General features: G+C 41.2%; 1 protein-coding gene and 1 long non-coding RNA gene across 3 annotated transcripts in view; one reads left to right on the top strand and one right to left on the bottom strand.

The window, feature by feature from the left end:
* Positions 1 to 9,139, bottom strand: part of LOC122563523 (uncharacterized) — a 40,712-nt gene extending 31,573 nt beyond the window's left edge. The window contains exons 1-3 of one of the 2 annotated variants that reach the window (XR_006315624.2): positions 9,038 to 9,139; positions 8,192 to 8,269; positions 1,220 to 1,325 (exon numbers count right to left, since the gene is read on the bottom strand). This is a non-coding gene — a long non-coding RNA (uncharacterized LOC122563523). Of the gene's footprint in view, positions 1 to 1,219; positions 1,326 to 8,191; positions 8,270 to 9,037 lie in introns of those variants that run through there. The other variant, XR_015752123.1, reaches the window with a different exon arrangement.
* LOC122563519 (XK-related protein 8-like) lies at positions 971 to 21,778 on the top strand. Its single transcript, XM_043717344.2, has 3 exons — positions 971 to 1,299; positions 8,704 to 8,894; positions 14,111 to 21,778. Exons 1-3 carry the CDS (start codon positions 971 to 973, stop codon positions 14,830 to 14,832), a joined length of 1,242 nt encoding a protein of 413 aa, XP_043573279.1. The 3' UTR covers positions 14,833 to 21,778.
* Positions 21,779 to 25,938: the final 4,160 nt, after the last annotated feature.

A 25,938-nucleotide genomic window follows, 5' to 3' on the forward strand; every position in this document is an offset into this window, starting at 1 on the left:
GCGGGAGAACACCCTCTCTCACTTAGCATCACAGCCTAAGACACCTCTCAAAAAATGTTATGATCCTATGTATTGACTATACTTCCGCCTTCAACACCATAATTTAAAACAAACTAATCTCTAAACTCTGATACCTAGGTCACAGCTTCCCCCTTCTATAAGTGGATGGATGTAAGTTTGCTCACTAAGCTGGAAGGTTTGTTTTCGGATGTTTCATTACCATACTAAGTAACATCTTCAGTGAGCCTCCAAATGAAGCACTGGTTGTGTAGCCCATTTTCTATTTATATGTTTGAGTTTCCTTGGTTGGTGACATCATTTCCTGTGGTAACATCATTTCGTATGGTGATGTCATTTCCTCCTCTTTTTCTCAGGAGGTGGCGACTATGAACAAACACATTGACATCCCATTTACCACCCCCAAGAAAAAGAACATGGAAGGTTATTTTGGCTCTAACTTTTAGTTAGTTTGATTTGACATTCCCAGACGCTAAATGGAAAACTTGCAGGTTTAACATTGAGATACTAATTAGATGCAATTTTCACAGAGAAGTATATGACAGCTTGTTATATCCATTTTCAGTAAATAAACAAAAATTCTGATGTTCTGCATCCACAGTATTTTCTTTCTAGTTTAGTGAGATCAACCAGCGTCAGAGCAAGAATCTGACGTGGACTGAGGGAAGAAACACTAGAGGGTGCCACTGAAAAATATTATATTACAAGTTTTGTTCCCTCTTGCCTGATTTCATTTCCTCCCCATATTTGTTTGTTTTTAATAAATTACACTACAGTGTCAGGAATTAAAAATCCTTTGAAACTTCAGTAAAATGAAACAGTATGCCTTGCTGAAGATGAGGATTGAGTCGACAGCAGCAACAACCCAAAGCGGAACCAAAAGTTTCGAAGTTCCAAGTAAGCGATCAGTTCTAAAGTAAACGACCGAGTCCTCGACTCTTTTGTTGCATCGATGGGCTCGGGCGATGAGCTCCGTTTCTCGCTGCACGATCTGATCTTCATCTGCCTCGGGCTGGCCACTTTTCTCTTCGATCTGGGGACTGATGTCTGGGTGGTGGCCTCTTTCTTCGAGGCAGGAGATTATTTCTGGGCTGGTGCCGTGTTACTTGTGGTGCTGTTTTGCTCAGTGGTCGTTCAGATGTTCAGCTGGTGCTGGTTTGCCGGGGATCGAGAGCAGTTGAAGAGCCTTTCCAATTCGGGACTCCTTCCGCCCTTCAAGACCACGGTCGGGGATGGTGCCCTGCGGCTATTACACGGACTGCAGCTGGGATTCCTGGTCAGGTCAGTAGTGGATAGGACGGAGAAACCTCATGACAGAGCAGATATGGTTGCTACTTAGAGCAGCAGTAAAATGTTGCAAAAAAGATGAAGGAGAAAGAAAGAAAAAAAAAGCTGAACAACGGTGAAATACGAACAGGACAGGGAGAAAACGAGATATGGTGAAAGACAGGATTTGATAAGCAGAAAGAGGGGAGCAAGTGGCTGGGGTGGATGGAAGATTTGAGACCCACTGAAGGACATCCGGCTGTCCCGCTCAGGAGGACCGAGAAGAATTGGGTGGCCACAAATTTGTTCTAGTCCCTGGCGAGTTCCCTGCTCTGGCAAGCTGTAACCAATAGTCTTTGTAAGATTTCCATTATCTTTGATGCAGCAGCAGCTGGAGGGCACTTCTGTCAGCTCCCCATGGGGCTGGAATACTGAGACACTGTTTCAGCCACAGTGAATGTGACATCCCTGGATGTTTACACCTGAGGAGTCCTGTGGTATACCTGGCAGCCACAAGAGGTGTGTCATGGTGTATCTGAACAAGTTCCTTAAAATAATCCTAATTGCCATTTTGGGGGTCTCTTGCAGGGTAATGCAGTGCTACTCTGTCAGAACTCCTGGGTGCAAGTCTTACCTGCTGCAAAGGTGTGTCATAGCAACTGTGTCCATATGACATAGGAGCAGAATTAGGCCATTTGGCCCATTGTGTCTGCTCTGCTATTCAATCATGGTCGATATGTTTCTCAACCCTATTCTCCTGATTCTCCCTATAACCCCTGACTCCTTAATAATCACAAACCAATCTATCTCTTTCTTAAATACACCAGAAAACTTGGTCTCCACAGATTCACCACTGTCTGGCTGAAGAAATTCCTTCATTATGAGGAGGTGGCTCAAGTCCTTGTCTGTCCTACTGGTGTTAACATCTTCTCCACGTATACTCTATCCAGGCCTCTCAGTGTTTTGTAAGTTTCAGTGAGATCCTCCCCTCATCCTCCTAAACTCATCAAGTTCATACCCAGAGTCCTCAACCACTCTTCATGACAAAGCCATTATTCCCAAGGTCATTCTTGTAAACTTCCTTGGAACCCTTTCCAAGGCCCTATTCTTCCTTAGATATGGGACCCAATATTCTAAATTCAGTCTGACCAGAGCCTGATACAGTTTCAATTGCATCTTTTATTCTCGCCCTCTCAAAATGAATTCTAACACTGCATTTGCTTCCCAACTGCCAACTGAACCTGCATGTTAGCCTGAAGAGAATCCTGAACTTGGACTCCTAAGTCCCTTTGTCCTTCAGATTTCCAATGTCTTTCCCCATTTAGAAAATAGTTTATGCCTCTATTCTTCCCGCCAAAGTGCATAACCTCACATTTTCCCACATTGTATTCCATCTGCCGCTGCTTTGCCCATTCTCCTTTCTTGGCCAACTCCTTCTGCAGCCTTTTTGCTTAATCAACAAGACCTGTTCTTCCACCTATTTTTGTGTCATCTGCAAACGTAGCAACAAGGCCCTGAGTTCCTTCATCCGGATGATTAATATATAATGTGAACAGTTCTGGACCCAATACTGACCTTGAATAGTCATCAGCTGCCATCCTGAAAAGACCCCTTTATATCCACTCTCAGTCTTCAGCCAGTCAGCCAATCCTCTACCCATTCCCTAACATCATGGGCTCTTATCTTATTTAGCAGTCTCCTGTCAAAGGCATTCTGGAATTCCAAATAGATCACATCCACATGCATTATCTAACTTGCTCGTTACCTTGTCAAATAAGTCTAACTGATTTGTCAGGTGTGACTTTGATTTGATTTGATTTATTGTAGTCACATGTACCTAAGTACAGTGAAAAGTTTTGTTTTGTGAGCAGTGCAGGCAGATCATAGCAAACAAGGACATACAGATCATAGTGTACTTAGACAGAGTGAAGCATACAAGGTTACACTGCACAGGAGCTGTGCCAAGCAAGATCAACATTAACAAGGTCTACATTATGTGAAGTTAGGGAGGTCCATTCATTAGTCTAATAACAGCAAGAAGCTGTTCATGAATCAGTAGGTGTGTATGTTCAAGCTTCTGTATCTTCTGCCTGACAGAAGAAGTTGGAAGAGAGCATTGCTAGGATGGGAGGTGTTTTTGATGATAGTGGCAGCCTTTCCGCGGCAACAAGAAGTGTAAATAGAACATAAAACATGACAACGCAGTACAGGCCCTTCGATATTGCGCTGACCTGTGAAATCAATCTGAAGTCATAGAACTTAGAAAAGTACAGCACTGAACAGGCCCTTTGGCCCACGAAGTTGTGCCGAGCATTAATCCTAATGTAAAATAAAATGACTTATCCTACACACCCCTCAATTCACTGTTATCCATGTGCATGTCCAGCAGTCGCTTAAATGTCCCTAATGACTCTGCTTCTACCACCACCGCTGGCAACGCATTCCGTGCATTCAGAACTTTCTGCGTAATGAACCTTCCTCTGACATCCCCTCGATACCTTTCACCTAACATCTTAAAACTATGACCCCTCATGCCAGTCAATCCTGCCCTGGGGATAAGTCTTTGGCTACTGACTCTATCCATGCCTCTCATTACTTTGTATACCTCGATCAGGTCACTTCTCTTCCTCCTTCTCTCCAAAGAGAAAAGTCCCAGTTTAGTCAATGTCTCTTCATAAGACAAGCCCTCCAGTCCAGGAAGCATTCTGGTAAACCTTCTTTGCATCCTTTCCAAAGCCTCTGTATCTTTCCTATAGTAGGGCGACCAGAACTGGACACAAAATTCCAAGTGTGGCCTCACCAGGGACTTGTAGAGCTGTAGCAAAACTGCACGGCTCTGAAACTCAATCCCCCTGTTAATGAAAGCCAAAACACCATATGCTTTCTTAACATACCTATCCGCTTGGGTGGCAACTTTGAGGGATCTGTGTACTTGAACACCAAAATCCCTCTGTTTCTCCACACTGCCAAGAATCTTGTCTTTAATCCTGTATTCAGCATTCGAGTTCGACCTTCCAAAATGCATCACTTTGCATTTATCTAGGTTGAACTCCATTTGCCATTTCTCAGCCCGGCTCTGCATCCTGTCTATGTTGTGCTGCAGCCTGCAATATCCCTCGATACTATCAATGGCATCTCCAATATTTGTGTCATCTGCAAATTTACTAACCCACCCCTCAACCTCCTCATCCAAGTCATTTATAAAAACTACAAAGCAGAGCCCAAGAACAGAGCCCTGTGGGACCCCACTCAACACTGACATCCAAGCAGAATACTTTCCGTCTACAACCACTCTGCCTTCTGTCAGCCAACCAATTCTGAATCCAGATAGACAAATCTCCCTGTATCCTATACTTCCTGACTTTATGAATGAGCCTACCATGGGGAACCTTATCAAATCTGAAACTTTATTGCTGGAACAGCACAGCAGGTCAGGCAGCATCTAGGGAACAGAAGATTCGACGTTTCGGGCACATGCCCTTCTTGCTGAAGTTCATATACACCACATCCACTGCTTGACCTTCGTCGACCTGTCTTGTCACTTCTCGAAGAAGTCAATAAGATTTGTAAGGCATGACCTGCTGCCCACAAAGCCATGCTGACTGCCTTTAATCACGCTATGCTTTTCCAAATAGTCATAAATCCTATCCCTCAGAATTCTTTCTAAAACTTTGCTGACCATAGTCCATCTAACCTACACTATTCCATTTTCATCCATATGTTTATCCAATGACCATTTCAATGCCCTGAAAGTTGGCGAGTCTACTATTGTCACAGGCAGGCTGTTCCATGCCCATACTACTGTCTGAGTAAAGAAACTACCTCTGACATCTGTCCTATATCTATCACCCCTCAATTTAAAGCTATGTCCCATTGTGCTAGCCATTACATCCGAGGAAAAAAGCTCCCACTGTCCACCCTATCGAACCCTCTGATTATCTTAAATGTCTCAATTAAACACCTCTCAAAGCTTATCAATGTTCCTCTGTAACCTACAGCATTCTTCAGCACTATCCACAACTCTACTGACCTTAGTGTCATCTGCAAATTTACTAATCCATCCTTATACTCCCTCATCCAGGTCATTTATAAAGATGATAAACAGCAGTGGCCCCAAAACAGATCCTTGCGGTACACCACTAGTAACTGAACTCCAGGATGAACATTTCCCATCAACCACCACTCTTTGTCTTCTTTCAGCTAGTCAATTTCTTAACCAAACTGTTAAATTACCCTCAATCCTATGCCTCCGTATTTTGTGCAGTAGCTACCGGGGGGATCCTTATCAAACGCCTTACTGAAATCCATATATACCACATCAACTGCTTTACCCTCATCCACCTGTTTGGTCATCTTCTCAAAGAAGTGAAGTCCTTGGATGGGAGTTGGCTTCCCTGATGGTCTAAGTTGTGCATACAACTTTCTGTGGTTTCTTACAGTCCTGGGCAGAGCAGTTGCTGTGCCAAGCTGTTATGCATCCAGATAGAATGCTTTCCATGGTGCATTTGTAAAAGTAAAAGACCTCCCCTTGATGAAACCAATCTGATTCAGCTCTGTTTTACCACGCACTTCCAAGTACTCCACAATCTCATCCTTAATAATTGACTCTCAAATCTTGCCGACGACTGAGGTCAGTCTAATTGGTGTATGATTTTTCCATTTTCTGCCTCCCACCCTTCTTAAGAGGTCTTACAATAGCCGTTTTCCAGTCCTCTGAGAACCTGTCTGCCTCCAGTGGTTCCTGAAAAATTATCACCAATGTCTCTCTAATTTCTTCAGCTGTCTCCTTCAGAATGCTGGGGTGTAGTCCACCTAGTCTAGGTGATTTATCCAGCTTCAAACCGTTAAGCTTTCCCAGTACCTTCTCCTTAGTGATGGTCATGACACTCACCTCTGTCCAGACTCTGTTGAAATTCTAGTATGCTAGTGATGTTTTCCACTGTAAAGTCTGTTGCAAAGTACCCATTCAGTTTCTCTGCCATTTCTTTGTGTCTCATTACTACTTCTCCAGCAGTCCAATGCCCACTCTTGCCTCTTTCTTATCTTTTATATTATATGCTTTTTCTTTTGCTTTTATGCCATCCCTGACTTCCCTTTTCAACTATGGTTGCCTCTTCCTCCCCTTAGTACATTTCTTCTTTCTGAGATGAATTTCTGCTGTGTCTCCTGAATTACCTCCCGAAACTCCTGCCTTTGCTGCTCCACCGTCTTCCCTCTAGGTTCTTCTTCCAATCAATTCTAGCCAGCTCCTCATTCATGACTTTATAGTTACCTTTACTCAACTGTAAAACCGTTACATCTGATCCCAGTTTCTCCCTCTCAAACTGCAGGGTGAATTCTATTATATTATGGTTCCTAGAGGCTCCTTCAACTTAATTTCTTTGATCAAGTCTGCCTCATTCCATGTCACCAAATCCAGAATTGCCTGTTTCTTAGTCGGCTGTATCACAAGCTGCTCCAAGAAAACATTTGCAGACATTCCACAAATTCCTTTTCTAGGCATCCACTTGTGATCTCATTTTGCCAGTCCACCTGCATATTGAAGTCAACTATGATTATTGTATTAGTAAATTTCTTTTGCACCTTTTCTACCTTGTGATTTATTTTCTTCCCCACATCATGACTATTGCTAGAGGGTCTGGGCAAAAAATCATATCAAGCTCTTTTTCATTGCAGTTCCTCAACACTACCGACAGAGATTCAATTACTTCTGACCCAACACTTGCTTCTGTCTGTCAATTTAATTTAATTTCTTACTAACAAGGCAACCCTCCCACCTTTACCTATCCTTTTGATTGGATGCGTATACTCAGATATTTTGTTCCCTACCCTGATCCGCTTGAAGCCATGTCTCTGTAATACCCGAACATGGTACCTGCCAACTTTAATCTATGCTATAAACTCATTTACCTTATTTCATATACTGCATGCATTTAAATACAACACCCTCATTCTTGCATTCAGTGCACCCCTTCTCATAGTTGTCCACTCATCTGCCGTGTCAGAAGTTAGCCTCCTGACCCTTTCTGTACTTTATGTCCTGTTACTTGTTCTGGAAATTTTAATAATCTGTCTTGAGCCCTCACCTCCTTTCAACTCATTTACAACTTTGTGACCACCTTATTTAGCCTTTCTACTGGAATCCTGGTCCAGATGCAACCTGTCCATTGTTGTCCTAATACTATTGCCAGTGCCCCATGAACTGGAACCCCTCTTTCCCACTCCACTCCAATCTTTTTTTAATTGTGTTCTTAATTCCTGATGTTCCCCAAACAGGACCCCTTGCCTACTCTTGCTTATGTTGTTAGTGCCAACATGAACTGCAACAACTGGATCCTGCCCCTTCCACACATATATCCCTTCAAGCCAACTCACAATATCCCTTACCTTGGCCCAAGGTAGGCAACGCACCATGTGAAACTCTCAATCCTGCTTATAAAGGATGCTATCTGCACCTCTAATTATAGAATTCCCTGCCATTACTACTGTTCTTTTTGCAACCCCATGCTTGCATGGCCTCCTGTACCATAGGGCAGTGGTCAGTTAGCCTATCTGCCCTACAGTCCTTTGCCTCATCCACACAGTGAACAAGTACTTCATACCTGTTGGACAAGATCAAGAACTGAGGCTCCTCCAATGCTAAATTCAGGATCCCTCTATCTGCCTCATTTATAGTTGCACCCTCACTCACATCTCTGACCACTGGTCAAATTTGTAGTACTTAACCTACAGGGTGTGACTGCCTCCTGAAACACAGTGCCCAATTATCTCTTCCCCTGCCTGATATGTCACAGGTCGAAGCTCAGACTCATGCACATCAGTGCTAAGCTGGACTTACCAAGCAACCAACACTTGCTAAATGTGTGATCACTATGAACTACGATAGATCCACCATGCAAGTACTTACCAACCAATCGGTGTCAGCATCCCAGTCGTGGCATGTACTTCCGCTTCTGGAAGTTGTGCCTTGCATGGGTCTTGGAGGCTTGAGTAGCAGAAAAGAAAATTAAGAAGGATTACTGTTTGAAACCTTCCACTTTGAGCCAACTTTTGGTCATCTTATCTAATACCTTCTTGTGTAGCTCAGTGTTATACTTTGGTTTAGTATGTTCCTGCAAAGTTGTTGTGAAATGTTACACATTTATAAGACACCTTTAATGTATTAAGTTATTGTTCTTGTTAAGTAGTTTTCGTACAAAATATGGTCAGTACCTGGGACAGATTTATTGGTACAGGTGAATGTACAGAAATCATATACAAAATAGTTTAATGCTGTGATAAGGAAATGTAGGCTTTGAGATCGATGCCTCATGATGGGCAGAATTGCTTTTGTCATCCATAGCAGTCTTCAAGTGTACAAAACAGAAGGTACAAGATCCACCATAGTGTTACTTTATGAATTACACTTTGTTCCATCAGGTATATAACAGCACTGGAGGTGGGGTTCCGAATGCACAAAGAAAGGGACACTGTGGGTCTGCAATATATTATTTACCTGATCAATGATATCAGCATGCTACGACTCTTCGAGAGTATTTTTGAAAGTGCTCCTCAACTCACACTGATGCTGTATATCATGATGTTGAAGAACCAAATGAAGCTTCACCAGTGTAAGTGTTAACTACTGTCGTAAGTAGGTCACAATGTCATCCAATCACAGTATCATGAAACAAAGTTATAAAAAGAAGGCAAATGTGTATGAACAAGAACAACAGACAGTCCGACGCCCCTCCCCCAAGTCCCTCCTCCCTACCTTTTATCTTAGCCTGCTGGACAAACTTTCCCCATTCCTGAAGAAGGGCTTATGCCCGAAACGTCGATTCTCCTGTTCCCTGGATGCTGCCTGACCTGCTGCGCTTTTCCAGCAACACATTTCCAGCTCTGATCTCCAGCATCTGCAGACCTCACTTTCTCCCCAGTGTAATCATATGCAAAACAAAGATCACATCAACAACATGATGTTATGCAAATAAATTTAAGGTTATAAATTATTCTAAAAAGCAGCTTAGTATAAATGCACCTTTTAATACTAGTTTGATTCAGCAAGTTTCATCCACTCAGGTATTCAAGAAAGCCAGCAGAGGAAATAGAGCTGATAGAAAGCTTTAATAAACCATTTTGTTCAACGAGGAACTCCATTCTAATGTCAAGGCAGTTGTATACATTATAAAGCAAAAACTATAAAAGCAGCTTTAGCTGAGAAGGAAACTAATATCTCTTTACCATGAATTTGGAGCTGAGGAGGGCGATAAACTTCTGTTTGAGACGTGCATATATCATCTTGTGTTTCACAATATATAATGTGTTTTTATACACAAGAAGAAAGATGTTAGTGAGGGCACAAATGGAAAAATCTCACTGACTTATTTATTAATTATTGGTTATTAATTGCACAGTTGGCAAATAATCAAGTTTTCTTTATTTTCCAATGACTTCTCAATATCAAGTTTAGAGACATAGAGCTATTCAGTATAGTTACAGACTCTTCGGTCCAACTTGTCCATGCCAATCAAGTATCCTAAAAAATCTAATCCCATTTGCCAGCATTTGGCCAGGATCCCTCTAAATCCTTCCTATCTGTATACCCATCCAGATGCCTTTTAATTGATTTAATTGTACCAGCCTTCACCACTTCCTCTGGCAGCGCATTCCATACACGCATTAGCCTTTGTGTGAAAAAGTTGCTCCTTAGGTCCCTTTTAAAACATTCTTCTCTTCCTTTAAACCTATGCCTTCTGGTTTTGAACTCTCTACCCTGGCGAGAGGACCTTGGCTATTCACGCTTTCTATGCCCCTAATGATTTTACAAACTTCTATAAGATCCCCACAGCCTCCGACACTCCAGGGAAAATAGTCACAGCCGATTCAGCTTCTCCCAAACCCTCGACCCTTTGCAACATGCTTGTAAATCATTTCTGAACCCTTTCAAGTTTCATAACATTCTTTCTATAGGAGAAAGACTAGAATTGCATACAATAAAGTGACCTTTCCAATATCCTGTACAGCCACAGCATGACCTCGTAACTCCTGTATTCAATGCACAGACAATAAAGACAAACATACCAAATGCCTTCTTCACTATCCTCTCTACCCATGACTACTTTGAAGGAATAATGAATCTGCATTCCATGGTCTCTTTGTTCAGCAATACTCCCCAGGACCTTACCATTAAGTTTATAAGTCTTGCCCTGATTTGCCTTTCCAAAATACAGCACCTCATATTTATCTAAACTAAACTCCATCTGCCAATCCTCGGCCCTCTGGCCCATCTGATCAAGATCCCGTTGTATTCCGAGATAACCTTCTTCACTGTCCACTACACCTCCAATTTTGATGTTATCTTACTCTCTATACCTCTTATTTTCTCATCCAAATCATTTATATAAATGACAAAAAGCAGTGGACCCAGCACCGATCCTTGTGGCAGAATGCTGTCACAGGCCTCCAGTCTGAAAAGCAACTCTCCACCACTACCCATTGTCTCCTACCTTCAAGCCAGTTTTGTATCCAAATGACTAGTTCTTCCTGTATTCTGTGATCTAACCTTACTAACCAGTCTATCATGTGGAACCTTGCTGAAAGCCGTACTGAAGTCCTTGTAGATCATGTCCATTGCTCTACCTTCATCAATCCTCTTTGTTATTTCTCCAAAAATCTCAATCAAGTTAGTGAAACAAGATCTTCCATTCACAAAACCATGTTGACTGTCTCTAGTTAGTCCTTGCCTTTCCAAATACATGTAAATCTTGTCCCTCAGGATCTCTTCGAACAGTTGCCCACAACTGATGTCAGGCTCACTAGTCAATAGTTCCCTGGCTTTCTTTATCACCTTTCTTTTTTAAAGTTGAAACAATAGAAGCAGCCTGAAAGGGTGGGGTCAAACTCCCACAAAACCAGGAATTTTTGTTTTAGCTTTCAGCAATTGCAGGGGTATGGAAGCTGTTATTCCTCTCTCCATTATAGGTAAAAGCTGGGGTTCTCGTCGTGCTGCTAGAATTGCATGTGAAAATATTTATTTTACTGAATTTGCCTTTGCCCAGGATATGTTTATGTGACCTTACTGTATTCGAACAGTTAATTAGTAGTAGTTAATATTATATATATTATTATATCATATATATTATTTTGTTAAGCATTTCAGTAGCTACAGTTAAGCTAATTCTTTTATTTTTATTTTGTCTTTTTTTTAACTATAGTGTAAAAATAAATTATATTTTGCTTAAAGTGAAATAGCTTGACCAACTGAATTGCATCTGGAATGCAACACCTTACACTTTAAAATAAGAACAGGTTAGGATCTAGGCTATCTTAATGTATTTTTAGCGGGTGGACGCTAGGAAATTGTTTCCGTTAGGCGAGGATACTAGGACCCGTGGACACAGCCTTAGAATTAGAGGGGGTAAATTCAGAACAGAAATGTGGAGACATTTCTTCAGCCAGAGAGTGGTGGGCCTGTGGAATTCATTGCCACAGAGTGCAGTGGAGGCTGGGACGCTAAATGTCTTCAAGGCAGAAATTGATAAATTCCTGATGTCACAAGGAATTAAGGGCTACGGGGAGAATGCGGGTAAGTGGAGTTGAAATGCCCATCAGCCATGATTGAATGGTGGAGTGGACTCGATGGGCCGAATGGCCTTACTTCTACTCCTATGTCTTATGGTCTTATGGTATTATGGGTTTGATCTGCTCCATAACACCAGCAATTTCTGTTTTGTTTCTCATTAGGCCAGAGGCAAGCACATTGCAGTAGATCTGCAGTCATATGTAGAACAGTGGATTTCCTGCCCCTGGTGAACCAAATGTATTTTTACAATAATGGTCATATGGTTGCCATTGGATTACATTGTATTCAACCTTCACCATGGTGAGATTTGAACCCTTGTTCCCACAACATTAACCTAGACTTGGAGGTTATTAGGCCACCACCTCCCCATTAGGGAGTAGTTGTGGGATTTGAATTCATGTCTCCAGAATAGTAGTCCAGGAACATGGATTCTAATCCAGTAACATAACTATGTTACCATTTCTGCTTTGATCAGATTTCCAATTAGCCACTTACTATGGCTGACGACAGTACAACAGTTGGGAAGATTTCAAGATTCCACAGTTAAATAGAAATTTTGTCGTGCAGTGGTAGTATCCCTACCTGTAAAACTAGGAAGTCTAGGTTCAAGACCCACCTGTTCTAGAGGTGTATGACACAATCTCTGAGCAGAAAATGTGTTGCTGGAAAAGCGCAGCAGGTCAGGCAGCATCCAAGGAGCAGGAGAATCGACGTTTCGGGCGTTCCTGAAGAAGGGCTCATGCCCGAAATGTCAATTCTCCTGCTCCTTGGATGCTGCCTGACCTGCTGCGCTTTTCCAGCAACACATTTTCAGCTCTGATCTCCAGCATCTGCTGTCCTCACTTTCTCCTACAATCTCTGAGCAGGTTGTTTAGAAACTATCTTAAATAGAGATATTACTCTTTATATATTTTATTTCATGATACTGACTGTGTAAGTGGAGGAATCACATTCCATTTGAAGGAGGTCAGCTAACTAAATTATATGATAACTCTAAATTTTCAAATGCCCCTTGCATAAAAATACATACTTCTGACAGCAGCTGTTCAACACAGATTTGTTTTGATAAACAAAATACAGACAAAGCTATTTAAAAATAGCTATAAGTTAGTTTTTCTAGAGAACAGCACCACGAGTGCATTCCCACAGTTTTCATAACTATTTCATAAAGTGTCTCTTTCCCTCGTTTTACCACTTCACACAATTATCGATGTTACTGTTCCAGGAGCTTGGTTTTTGTTACAAGTGATGATCCTTCAGACAGAATCCAGAATTAGTTTAGACAGGGTGATATTTTAACTCACTGGTAACGCATTGACTTAAACAGTTAAAATTGGGTCCAATGTTTCAAGACGCTATTTGAGTATGGAGTATCATCCCATCGCTGTTTAACTTCCAAAGTTGGACAGCTATTGCAGGTTGCATTAAGAAACAGTCATTTTCTTTGCAAAAAAATACATCAGTCCTCATTTTGTTAATGATTCTTGGACTGAATGTTAAGATTTTGTTGTCCTGCAGCTGCATTTATTTAATTAAATGATACACAAAGCTTTCCAAGAAAAGTCACTGGGTCATGGTTCCCTGGCTAATTTCACCTCTTCACCTCCACCTTTCAGCATCAAGAAACAAATTATTAGGTTAAAAATAAGTGATAATTTTGGCCTTGTATAATTTTGCTCTTGCTCGATTTGAAATGAAGATGCTTTCTGTATCTTTGTGATATTTGTAACTTCAGTAAATATACAGCATTTTAAGGGCCAGTAAAATAGTATTTGGAAATGGCAACTTACAGTGAAACTGCACAATAGTAGTTTAATTGGACATAGTATTTTGTTGTAATTGCCAAATATTTTATAAATTACTGTCTTGTTAAATGAGCCTAATCCCCTTAAAGGTGTTATTGTGTGAATCAACGTATGGCAGGTTTTCCTGACATAATGACACAAAGATGAATTTCTGCTACTCAATAAATTGCTTAAGCAACCAATAATGTGGTACAAAGTTAAAAATCACACAACATCAGGTTAAAGTCCAACAGGTTTAATTGGAAGCACACTAGCTTTCAGAGTGTCGCTCCTTCATCAGGTGGTAGTCCTGAAGGAGCGATGCTCCGAAAGCTAGTGTGCTTCCAATTAAACCTGTTGGACATTAACCTGGTGTTGTGTGATTTTTAACTTTGTACACCCCAGTCCAACACCGGCATCTCCAAATAATGTGGTAAACCTTCTTATCATTGTCCTCACACTGTTCCAATTTCCACAGGTTTCTCCATTGTGGCGTCTTTCCTTTCCATTGCCTGGGCCATCCTGGACTTTCACAAATCCCTGCGCAGCTCGCTCTCTGACAAAATGCATCTTAAATTCAAGTCTGCGCTGATTTATTTTATCTTTAACCTGCTACTCATCTGTCCTAGGATTTGTAGCATCGCCCTGTTTGCAACCATATTCAAACACTATGTCCTCTTGCACTTTGCTCTTATATGCCTGCCAATGTTTATTTGGACTTGCCAGCAAGGCACGGACTTTATGAACAACATTCCTGAAGAAGTTTTCTACAGGGGTGCAGTAGCTGTGATCTTGTATTTCACCTGGCTTAACGTTGCTGCGGGAAAAACGATCATCAGACAGATTATTTATCACTCGTTCTTGGCTGTGGATTGTGGGATTTTAGTTGGATTTTGGTGGATCTATAGAGATCCAGTTTTAACTGCCTCCTACACACTCCCACTCCTTATTGCAATATCATCATCATATTTTCTTGGAGTGATTGTAAAGTGCACTTATTACAAGTATCTTCATCCTACACTCACAGCAGACTTGCTAACAACTGATGAAACAGACATTCAACAAGAGGTTGGATTCCGATCCATTTGTGAGAGCAGACCTTTGATAAACAAGAGAATGCAAATTCTATCCAAATGTTTTTACTTTTCTAAACCTGAGGGAAATAGACGCCGCTCAAATATGGAGGAAACTAAAGTCTAAGGGTCCAGTATTCTGTTGAATGTCAATTTATGTAAAAGTTTTTTTCTCCGCCATTAAATTTCATGTCTCATATATTTCAGGTCAAAATGCACTAAGGAGAATGCGCACAATAAGAGCAGGTCATTCTTCAAATAATTTTTGTTCCAACTTTCTCCCCTCTTGCCAATCTCAGGTTACGTAATGGGTGTTATTAAACTAATGTGCTTAAACTCAGCATCTCGGAATGGAGATGCCAACCATGAGTCAATGAAGGGGAGTATCTCTATGATTACTCAAGGTGGTGTTAATTCTTCCTCATCTATTGAGTTATGTAGAAATTATAATGGAATTAGGTCATTGGGCCAAATTGTATGAGCAATAAGTTAAAACCGATGTTTTTGTCCTGTTCCCATGTCTGTTTCCTTTTGTTCAACCATAATCTGCCTGAAGTGTTGACATTATGTAATTGCTGCTTTTCAAATGTCTACCTACTGACCGGATTACCAATCACAACAGCTTATCAATAACGTTGGGCAGGTTCTTTTTTTACTCAAAATTATTCACTATACCTATTTTACTATCATTGACAAATTTGGACACTACTTGCACTAGCATTATGTATATAATATTGATACAGAAACTAACAGAAATAACTCTGGAACAGAAATCTTTGGGGCATAGTTATCTGCTGTCACTCCCTCAAAGAAATAAAACAGCTTTGAACTTCTAATTTATTTTCTGCTTCCAACTATTTTACAATGCAAGAAGTTATAGTTCCCCTAATTCTGTGCCCCTTAATCATGTCCAGTATTATCTAGTTTGTTAAATTTTCAAAGACTTTCTGGATGTCTTAAACTTACATTTGTCCTGCAATCCTGTTCAGTTACTTCTTTGTTGTTCCCAGGTTAGATTTTTGAGTTAGCTGAGCTCAGCTGGAGCAGTAGTGAGAACATCCAAATTGGCCTCAGGAGTTCTGGCTGAATTTTCCCACAATATATGTCATTTATTGTAAGCTTGTATAACAGAAAGAAAATTAGATTGAATTTTACTGCCTTCACCTACTCAAAATGAATAAAATACAGTCAAAAACAAACAAGTTTCAAAACTTCTTTATGTATATCATGGTGCAGCAGAGAAATTTACATAATTTATCATTACAAATACAGAGATTGAATTGTATAATCAATCACAAAGTTAGGCAACTGAAATGGAAGATATTAAGGCTTCTCGGGATGGATCCGAATGAAAGCCATGAGAGTGGGAAAATTCAAGGCTTAATGCCCTGCTTATGTCAGCTCAGTTGATTGTTGCCAGGGACTAATGAGCAGCACAATAACTGGCTGTGACACTATAGGTTTAGAGATGAAAAATTGGTGCAAGGAGGGAGTTGTTTTCATTGATTGCTACAGTTCTCTGCCTGTTGAGGTTAGGGGAACCAATTTAGGCTATGATGTTACAATAGTCATGATCGAGGTTCACACAAGAAATACAGCAACTTGAGTGAGGTACAGACAGTGCTTATAGCAGAATACAGCATTTAATGAATGCCGAACAGAGGAGATTGAACAGGAAAAGATTATGAGCTCTTTGTGCAAGTTGTTGTTATTGTATATCTTATCTGGAGAATGCAACAAATATTTGGTATGACTGAAAACGTTATCAGCCAGTTTACATATGACAAGTGAAGCATTAATATATAACCAAATGTATTATGTGCAAATAGAGATAAAGTGTGAGGATGGGAATATTTCCTTTGGGCAAATGATATATGGCAAACAATACACTTCTAAAGAATGCATTTATGACTATACTGTATACCTAAATGCAGATGAAATCCCATCCTCCCAAAAAGGCCACTTATAGTGGTTATATGCAGTTAGATATTTGACAACGTGTATGTGCCAGCTCAAATGCAGAGATTGAAATGTTTTAGAGTTACATTAGTTTAAAACTTTATCAATTTCTCAGGGTAAATGTAAGTATTAAAATTAACAGTAATTCTGATTTAGTTAGTTTGAACTGCTTATAATTCATTATTTGTGAAAGAAATGCAAAGTATTGAGTGTTTAATCTGGATTGACTGTAAATATATCAGCTGTCCCTGAAGGCTGCATCTTCATTTGTACTTGGTACCTCAACAGGTCAGCTGTTCTTATTTTCACGTATGTATTTGCATATGAGACTGAATAGAAACAACAGTTTTTAACTTATCTGCTGGAACTGTAGATAACGCTTTCTTCATTATTATGCTCCTAACTTAGTTTCCTTCCAATGCTATACTGTACCTGATGCAACTTAAATTCCTTTTTTTTTTAATTAAAAACTTGTTTCCACTGACTGAATCCTAACAATCCAGTCTGGGATTAATAATGACTTGATATTCAACAAAAATGTTATCATTTTAAATTCCTCTCCTTTGAACACTGCTTACTACATGTTAACTACATTGAAAGACTTCTCAGCACTTTGGAACTTGATACTTGCTTCATTCTCAAATGAGTTCCCAGCACAGACTGAAAGCTAGAACAAACCCTCTTAGATTCTCTGAATAGTTCTCTATGAACTCTGGGTGACTTCCTATTACTTGAAATATTGTAGTTTTATTTATTTTAAAAAGCTAATTGTTCACTCCAAACACACAGACAAACCCAAACTTGCAATAAATGATACTAAAATGCATATAGATTATATATAAATCACACAGTTTCATCACACCTTTCCCAAAGAAGAATTAAAATAAATCCAAAAGAGGTATCAAAGTGTTCTGACCACTAATTCTATAACATTCCAACAATAAGATGTTGGAATTAAATATACAATGAGTCGGACAGTAATCATTTTTATACATTACACAAACTTTGTTATGTGCGCTCGCAATAACTCATGACATTCCCCTTTCTGAGAAGGTCAAAGGATTGTGGTCTGTATAAATGGAAGTTTCTTCCATATTGTTACCAATGTAAACTTTAAGATAATGTAGAACTAATGTAAAACCTAATGTCTCTTTATCCACAGTCAAATATTTCTGTTCATTTGTGTTCAGTTTGTTTTTGAAAATAACTGACAGGTCGTTCAATTCTCACTGCATCATCTTACAGCGAAACAGCTCCTTATCAATATTACTGGCATCAATAGCTAGTTTAATTTGTTTTGCATAATTTGGCACAGCTGACACTGATGCTGTTGTAAGTAGAGCTTTCAACTTCGTAAAGACAATTTGAACTGTTACATTCATTCAAATATTTTGCTTTTTTTTGACAAGTTTATTTAAAGGTGCACCATCAACAATAATGTTCAGAACAAATATGCAATACAATCCACTCATGCTATACAATTTAAAATATAATGTTTGGTCTTAGGAAAAATAGCCTGTACTTTTACTTCTTTTAGTGATATTTGCCCCACAATATGGCCCCAATAAGTTACCTGAGACTTGGCTTTTGCATTCTGACCCAAATTTATAACCAACTTGGCTTATAGCACTTGATTGAACAATTACGTCAAATGATATACAGAACAACCTCGATTATTGGAACATCATGGGCAGGTAGTATTTTGTTCAGATAATCAAATGTTCGGATAACTGATCTGATAGCCATGAGGTGTGGGTGTGAGACCAGGTTGCAGTTCCCCCGGTGGCCAGTGGTGTCATGCGTTCCCCTTGCTACAGGCACACCACGGCCCCAAATACGGCTTCTCTCGCTTGGTAAGTTCTCTTATTTAAGCTTTTATTTAATATGTAGCTATTATTTTACAACAGAGGATCTTGTTTCAAATAGAGTATCATACTTCAAGTAAGACTTCAATGTAAGATGGAGCAGGAGATTTTTACGCCCTCAGGTCTCAGCCGTTGTTGTTGTCACAGTTTACCCAAGCATCGGGACCTTGAGATCTTGTTCAGATAATCCGAAATTTGGATAATCAAGGTTCGGATAACCAAGGTTGCTCTGTAAATGCTTTTCTCTGGTTTGTTTATAAATTTGGGTCAGAATGCAAAACCAAATTGTTGATATAAACAGTACAGTTAAATCCTTTAATTACTTTATTGGTCAAGTATTGAAACATTGTTGGTGCACTTTTCATTCCAAATGGCATGTTTTTGCACTAACAAAGTCCATCCGATGTCACGAAAGCCAATATTTCTTTAGATTGATCCGTTAATAAATTTGTCAATTTGACTTTAGAAAGTCAACTTCTTTGACCAGCTGTGCATGTCCATTCTGTTTATACAATCCTCCAGTCTTGATATAGGACATGAGCCCATTTTCATTGCCATGTTGACTTTATGATAATACAATACCTTTGTAACCCATCCAACTTTGGTTTCATTATGAGTTCTAGCTACTTTGACTCCATTCTATAATGTCTTATCCCACCTGAGCAAATCTCCTCACACCGAGACTATATTGGTGTTGCTTTATAGGTAACGTATCCTCCACATTAAAGAATGAATCAATCTTCCTTGATTGATTGATTTATATTTCTGTACGGAACTTTGTTAGTCACTTTAATAATTTTCTGGAAGATAAGTCATTATAATCTCCACCCTTTTAAGCATCTCTGGGTTTTTCATTCTTATTGTTGGAGTGTTAACTTTTGAAATTTCCCTTTAAGATTTAATTCTCCGATTGTTCTGGTATTTCTATTTCATTTCTTACTTCCTTCACTAATGTAAGTACACTTTTCTCCTGACCATCATCCCTATCATAATATCTTTTCAGCACGTTAACATGACACATTTGTTGGCTCTTTCTTCTGTTTTGTGCGCTCACTACATAATTTACATTCAAGAGTGTGGTGCTGGAAAAGCACAGCAAGTCAGACAGCATCCAAGGTGCAGGAGATTTGACATTCTGGGCAAAAGGCTTTCATCAGAATTCTCCAGCACCACACTCTCAACTCTGCAGCATCTGCAGTCCTCATTTTCGCCTACATAATTTACATTATTGAGTTCCTTCTCAATTTGTTAAGGTCCAGTGAACCTTGCTTTTAATGATTTCCCAGAGTCTGGCAACAATAATAATACCTTACCTTCTGCAACAAAAGTTATAATTTTGGACTTTTTGTCTGCTTTAGTTTTCATTATTTGTTGGGTTCTTTCACATGTCTTCTAGTCAACTTGCAAACATTCATCAATTTCTCTTTAAGACTTAGATTGAAAGAGTTAGATTTTTCTGAATTTTGTTTATTAATTTTATTTAATGGGCCTCTTACCTCATGTCCATATGTCAAAAGGACTAAATCCTGTGAACTCATTAGGAACATCCCTAATAGCACATTTTAACAAAGGAATTCTTTCCTCTCAATCATTCAAATGTAAACACAAGTTTCAAAATCTGATACCATCTTTTCAAAGTTAAAAATTACACATCAGGTTATAACCTGGTGTTATGTGATTTTTAAGTTCGTCCATACCAGTCCAACACCAGTTCCAGCATCATGACCATCTTTTGGTACAGCTTGAGATTGTAGGTAATAAGCAGATGATATAAGTTGTTTGATTCCAAAACTAGTTATTAATTCTTCAAACTGAGACATAAAATTTTAACCCAGGTCAGATTGTATTTCTATGGATAATCTGCATTTCAATAAATAAAAAAAAAGTTTTCCACTACAGCTTTTACAGTATTTCTTACTAAATGCTTTGCTTCAGGAAATCGAGGAAACATTGACTCATTAGAGTTATGAAATGACAATGGTTCTCATTCCTGATTTTAGGTTGAGTTTTATACAACCTATTTAGACCCTGCTAAATGGTTCTTCAAAAGCTGGTACTGGATTTGGAAGAATGCAAGTTAAACCAACTTTCATGTACATGGGTTTCCTCAAACTTTCCAGAACTTTCTCCTGGTCTCTGGAACTGCCCAGACACCATTAGCCACGCGGCTGCTCCTTCCATGACTGCCGGGGCGAATGATGACGTCACTTCCGCCCCTGCTGCATGGCCTGCAGCCACTGCCGACCACACCACCTCCGCGATCGCTGTCCACTCAACGAACTCCACAACTGCCAGGAAGATTGCTGCTACCCCGACCGCTAGATTCATCCCCCTGCCCCAGCACAGACATGATACCTACCTTGCATGTCACTTCCAACCCCAGTTGCTGCTGCAGCAGCCACTTTCGCCCCTAAAGACATCACTCACCTAGACATGAAAGGCTCTATCACCGACATCACTTCAGCCACCAGTGATGTCACCCGCCAAGAACCAAACCAAAATGTTGCCCGCTTCACTCGTGACGTCACTTCCTCCCCTGTGGACGCCGCTATTAGCCTGTCTGCCCCCTTTGTGAGCATCACTTCCATTGATGATGTCACTCCTGACCCTATAATCACACCCACTCAAGGAATTGTCTCCGTCTCCAGCTCCAATCCAGGTCCTAGCTGCCAGCCCTGTCGTGTGTTCACCATTCCCCCAGACCTCCCCTTCACTGAGAATGAACGTTTAGTCCTCAGTAAAGGCCTCACCCTTCATTTCAAACTGCCACTGTGACATCGACCTCCTCAACCTGTCCACCCCCTTCACCCACTCCAACCTCATGCCCTCAGAATGCGCAGCCCTCCACTCCAACCCCAACCTCACCATCAAACCCGCAAACAAGGGGGGGGGGGCGCAGTAGTAGTGTGGCGCACTGACCTCTACACTGCTGAAGCCAGGCGCCAACTCGCAGACACCTCCTCCTACTGCCCCCTTGATCATGACTTCACCTCCCATCACCAAACCATCATCTTCCAGACAAGCTCATCACCACTAGGGATCTCCCATCCACAGCCTCCAACTTCATTGTCCGTGAACCCCACACTGCCCAATTCGACCTCCTTCCTAAGATTCACAAACCTGACTGCCCTGGTCGACTCACCGAACTCATCTCTTTCTACCTTGACATCATTCTATCCCACTTAGTCCAGGAACTGCCCACCTATGTTTGTGACACCACCCACGCCCTTCACCTCCTCCAAGATTTTCACTTCCCTGGCCCTCAATGCCTCATCTTTACTGTGGATATCTAGTCCCTGTACACATCAATCTGTCACGATGAAGGTGTCCAAGCCCTCCGTTTCTTCCTCTCATGCCATCCCAACCAGTACCTTTCCACTGACACCCTCATCTGCCTGGCTGAACTGGTCCTCACCCTCAACAACCTCTCCTTCCAATCCTCCCACTTCCTCCAAATCAAAGAGGTAGCCATGGGCACCCGCATGGGACCCAGCTATGCCTTCCTATTTGTCGGGTATGTGGAACAGTCCATCTTCTGTAGTTACACTGGCACCATCCCCGACCTGTTCCTCCGCTACATCGATGCTGTATCGGCACCGCCTTGTGCTCTCATGAGGAGGTTGAACAGTTCATAAACTTTACCAAACCCTTCCACCTCAACCTCAAATTCACCTGGACCATCTCGGACAGCTCCCTCCCCCTTCCTGGACCTCTCCAGCTCCATCTCCGGCGACCGACTAACCACAGACATCTACTACAAGTCCACCGACTCCCACAGCTACCTAGAGTACACCTCCTCCCACCCTACCTCTGTAAAAATGTACCTCTTATTCCCAATTCCTCTACTTCCGCCACACCTGTTCCAGGATGACCAATTCAACCCGAGACCATACCAAATGGCCTCCTTCCAAGATTGCAACTTACTTTCCCACGTGGATGACGATGCCCTCCAATGCATCTCCTCCACTTCGTGCACCACTGCCCTTGAACCCCACTCCTCCATACACAAAGACAGAATCCCCCCCCCCCGACCTCACCTTCCACCCCACCAACATCCACATACATCGCATCGTCTTCCACCATTTCTGCCACCTCCAAATGGACCCCACCACCAAAGATATATTTCCCTCCCCACTCCTTTCAGCATTCTGGACAGACCACTCCCTCTGTGACTCTCTTGTCAGGTCCATGCACCTCCACCAGTCCACACTCCACTCCTGGCACTTTTCCCTGCCACCACAGGAGTTGCAAAACCTGTGCCCATATTACTCCCCTCACCTCTGTCTAAGGCCCCAAGGGATCCTTCCACATCCATCAGAAATTACCTGTACCTCCACTATTGTCATCTACTGCATACGTTGCATCTGGTGTGGTCTCCTCTAGATCGGGAAGACAGGACACCTTGCAGATCGTTTCAGAGAACATTTCTGGGACATCCGCACCCACCAACCCCACCGCCCCATGGCTGAACATTTCAACTCCCCCTCCCACTCCATTAAGGACATGTAGGTCCTGGTCCACCTCCACTGCCAAACAGTTACCACCCAACACCTGAAGAAGGAACGCCTCATATTCCCCCCCTCCCATTTATCTCTCAGCACCCAGCCCACAAGCCTCATTCCTGATGAAGGGCTTATGCCCGAAATGTCAATTCTCCTGCTTTGCGGATGCTGCCCATCCTGCTGTGCTTTCCCAGCAACGCACTCTCGACTCTGATCTCTAGCATCTGCCATCCTCACTTTTTCCAGGTTTAATTGAAAGTTTGGGTTTCGGTATGACACAACACATAAATTGCCTTGCTTTTTGCCAGACATGCTATGTAATCCTGATCAATAAAAATGTCTTAATATTTTAGCCTGTTTTCTTAATCTGCAAATTACCTGCCATTGAAATTTCATGAGTCACTTGTAAAATCACATTACAATACTCAGATGGAAGTATTACTTGATGGACCACAACCCCAAAGGATCCTTCCACATCCATCAGAAATTTACCTGCATCCCCACCAATGTACTGCATCCATTGCACCCTATTTGGTCTCCTCTACAGATGTGCTGGTCAGGTGGACTGTTCCACAAATCCGCCATACTGTACTCTTTCTCCCTTTTTGTATATTCTCAGAAAGCATGTTCTGTTTCTACCCCTTCTACTATTTTAGTACCTATTATCTCATTTTCCAAAGTCCTCAGACTGTTTCTCCAGTTGGTCTACCATTTAACTTCCAGCAATTTGATTTGGTATGTCCACGCTTATTACAATGAAGCGTGTCCATTTATGGATGTAGGTTTGCTTGCTGAGCTGGAAGGTTCATTTTCAGACATTTTGTCACCATACTAGGCAATATCGTCAGTGAGCCTCCGAATGAAGCACTGGTAGTGTAGCCTGCTTTCTGTTTATATGTTTGGGTTTCCTTGGGCTGGTGATGTTATTTCCTATGGTGATGTCATTTCCTGTACTTTTTCTCAGGGGGTGGTAAATGGGATCCAAGTCAATGTGTTTGTTGATAGAGTTCCGGTTGGAATGCCATGCTTCTAGGAATTCTCGTGCTACAAATCTTCTCAAAACCCGCTAACAGCTATGGGCGAAATGTCTGAAAATGAACCTTCCAGCTCAGTGAACAAACCTACAACCAGAAATGGACATGGTTCATTGTAATAAGAGTGGAGATACCAAATCAAATTGCTGTTATTGATGATAAAAGCCTTGTGTCTGCCAACAGTGTGATTGGTTCTCAGATAACTGAGCAGCTTGGGACTGAGGACAAGACAGAAATGCTTTTATCTCCACCAACACAAAAACTGTCTCTGTTCTCTGCGGTCAAAACCCACTTTAAAGTTGAAGTAAACAGTTCCTCTTTTCTTCAGCAGTTGTTGTAAGCTGTGACTTTTAACTCCTAAGTCAGAGACTTTTAATAAGTAAATCAGTCACCTGGTGTCTCCTACAAACTGGTGAAAGCATTGGAAGTCAGACAACTGAAAAGCATTGACCAGCATTAAAAGCATTTCAGCATTACAGTTGTGCTGAGGGAGGATATTCCCGGAAATACATCCGGGGAAGTTATTTGGGTGGAACTGAGAAATAAGAAAGGGATGATAACCTTATTGGGATTGTATTATAGACCCCCTAATAATCAGAGGGAAATTGAGAAACAAATTTGTAAGGAGATCTCAACTATCTGTAAGAAAAATAGGGTGTTTATGGTAGAGGATTTTAACTTTCCAAACATAGATTAGGACTGCCATAGTGTTAAGGGTTTAGATGGAGAGGAATTTCATAAGTGTGTACAAGACAATTTTCTGATTCAGTATGTGGATGTACCTGCCAGAGAAGGTGCAAAACTTGACCTACCCTTGGGAAATAAGGCAGGGCAGGTGACTGAGGTGTCAGTGGGGGAGCACGTTGGGGGTCAGCGATCATAATTCGATTAGATTTAAAATAATGATGGAAAACGATAGACCAGATCTAAAAGTTGAAGTTTTAAATTGGAGAAAGGCCAATTTTGACGGTATTAGACAAGAACTTTTGAAAGCTGATTGGGGGCAGATGTTCGCAGGTAAAAGGACAGCTGGAAAATGGGGAGCCTTCAGAAACGAGATAATGAGAATCCAGATAAAGTATATTCCTGTTAGGGTGAAAGGAAAGGCTGGTAGGTATAGGGAATGCTGGATGACTAAAGAAATTGAGGGTTTGGTTAAGAAAAAGAAGGAAGCATATGTAAGGTATAGATAGGATAGATCGAGTGAATCCTTAGAAGAGTATAAAGGCATTAGGAGTATACATAAGAGGGAAATCAGGACGGCAAAAAGGGGACATGAGATAGCTTCGGCAAATAGAATTAAGGAGAATCCAAAGAGTTTTTACAAATTCATTAAGGACAAAAGGGTAACGAGGGAGAGAATAGGGCCCCTCAAAGATCAGCAAGGCGGCCATTGTGTGGAGCTGCAGAAAATGGGGGAGATACGAAATGAATATTTTGCATCAGTATTTACTGTGGAAAAGGATATGCAAAATATAGACTGTAGGGATTACATCTTGCAAAATGTCCATATTACAGAGGAGGAAGTGCTAGATGTCTTGAAACGCATAAAAGTGGATAAATCCCCAGGACCTGATCAGTTGTACCCGAGACCTCTGTGGGAAGCTAGAGAAGTGATTGCTGGGCTTCTTGCTGAGATATTTGTATCATCGATAGTCACAGGTGAGGTGCCAGAAGACTGAAGGTTGGCTAATGTGGTGCCACTGTGTAAGGGTGGTAAGGACAAGCCAGGGAACTATAGATCAGTGAGCCTGACATTGGTGGTGGGCAAGTTGTTGGAGGGAATCCTGAGGGACAGGATGTACAGGTATTTGGAAAGGCAAGGACTGATTCGGGATAGTCAACATGGTTTTGTGCGTGGGAAATTATGTCT

Source organism: Chiloscyllium plagiosum, unplaced genomic scaffold, assembly GCF_037043375.1.
Source record: "Chiloscyllium plagiosum isolate Xiang-an unplaced genomic scaffold, Cpla_swu_hap1 HiC_scaffold_30, whole genome shotgun sequence".
Lineage (NCBI taxonomy): Eukaryota > Metazoa > Chordata > Chondrichthyes > Orectolobiformes > Hemiscylliidae > Chiloscyllium > Chiloscyllium plagiosum.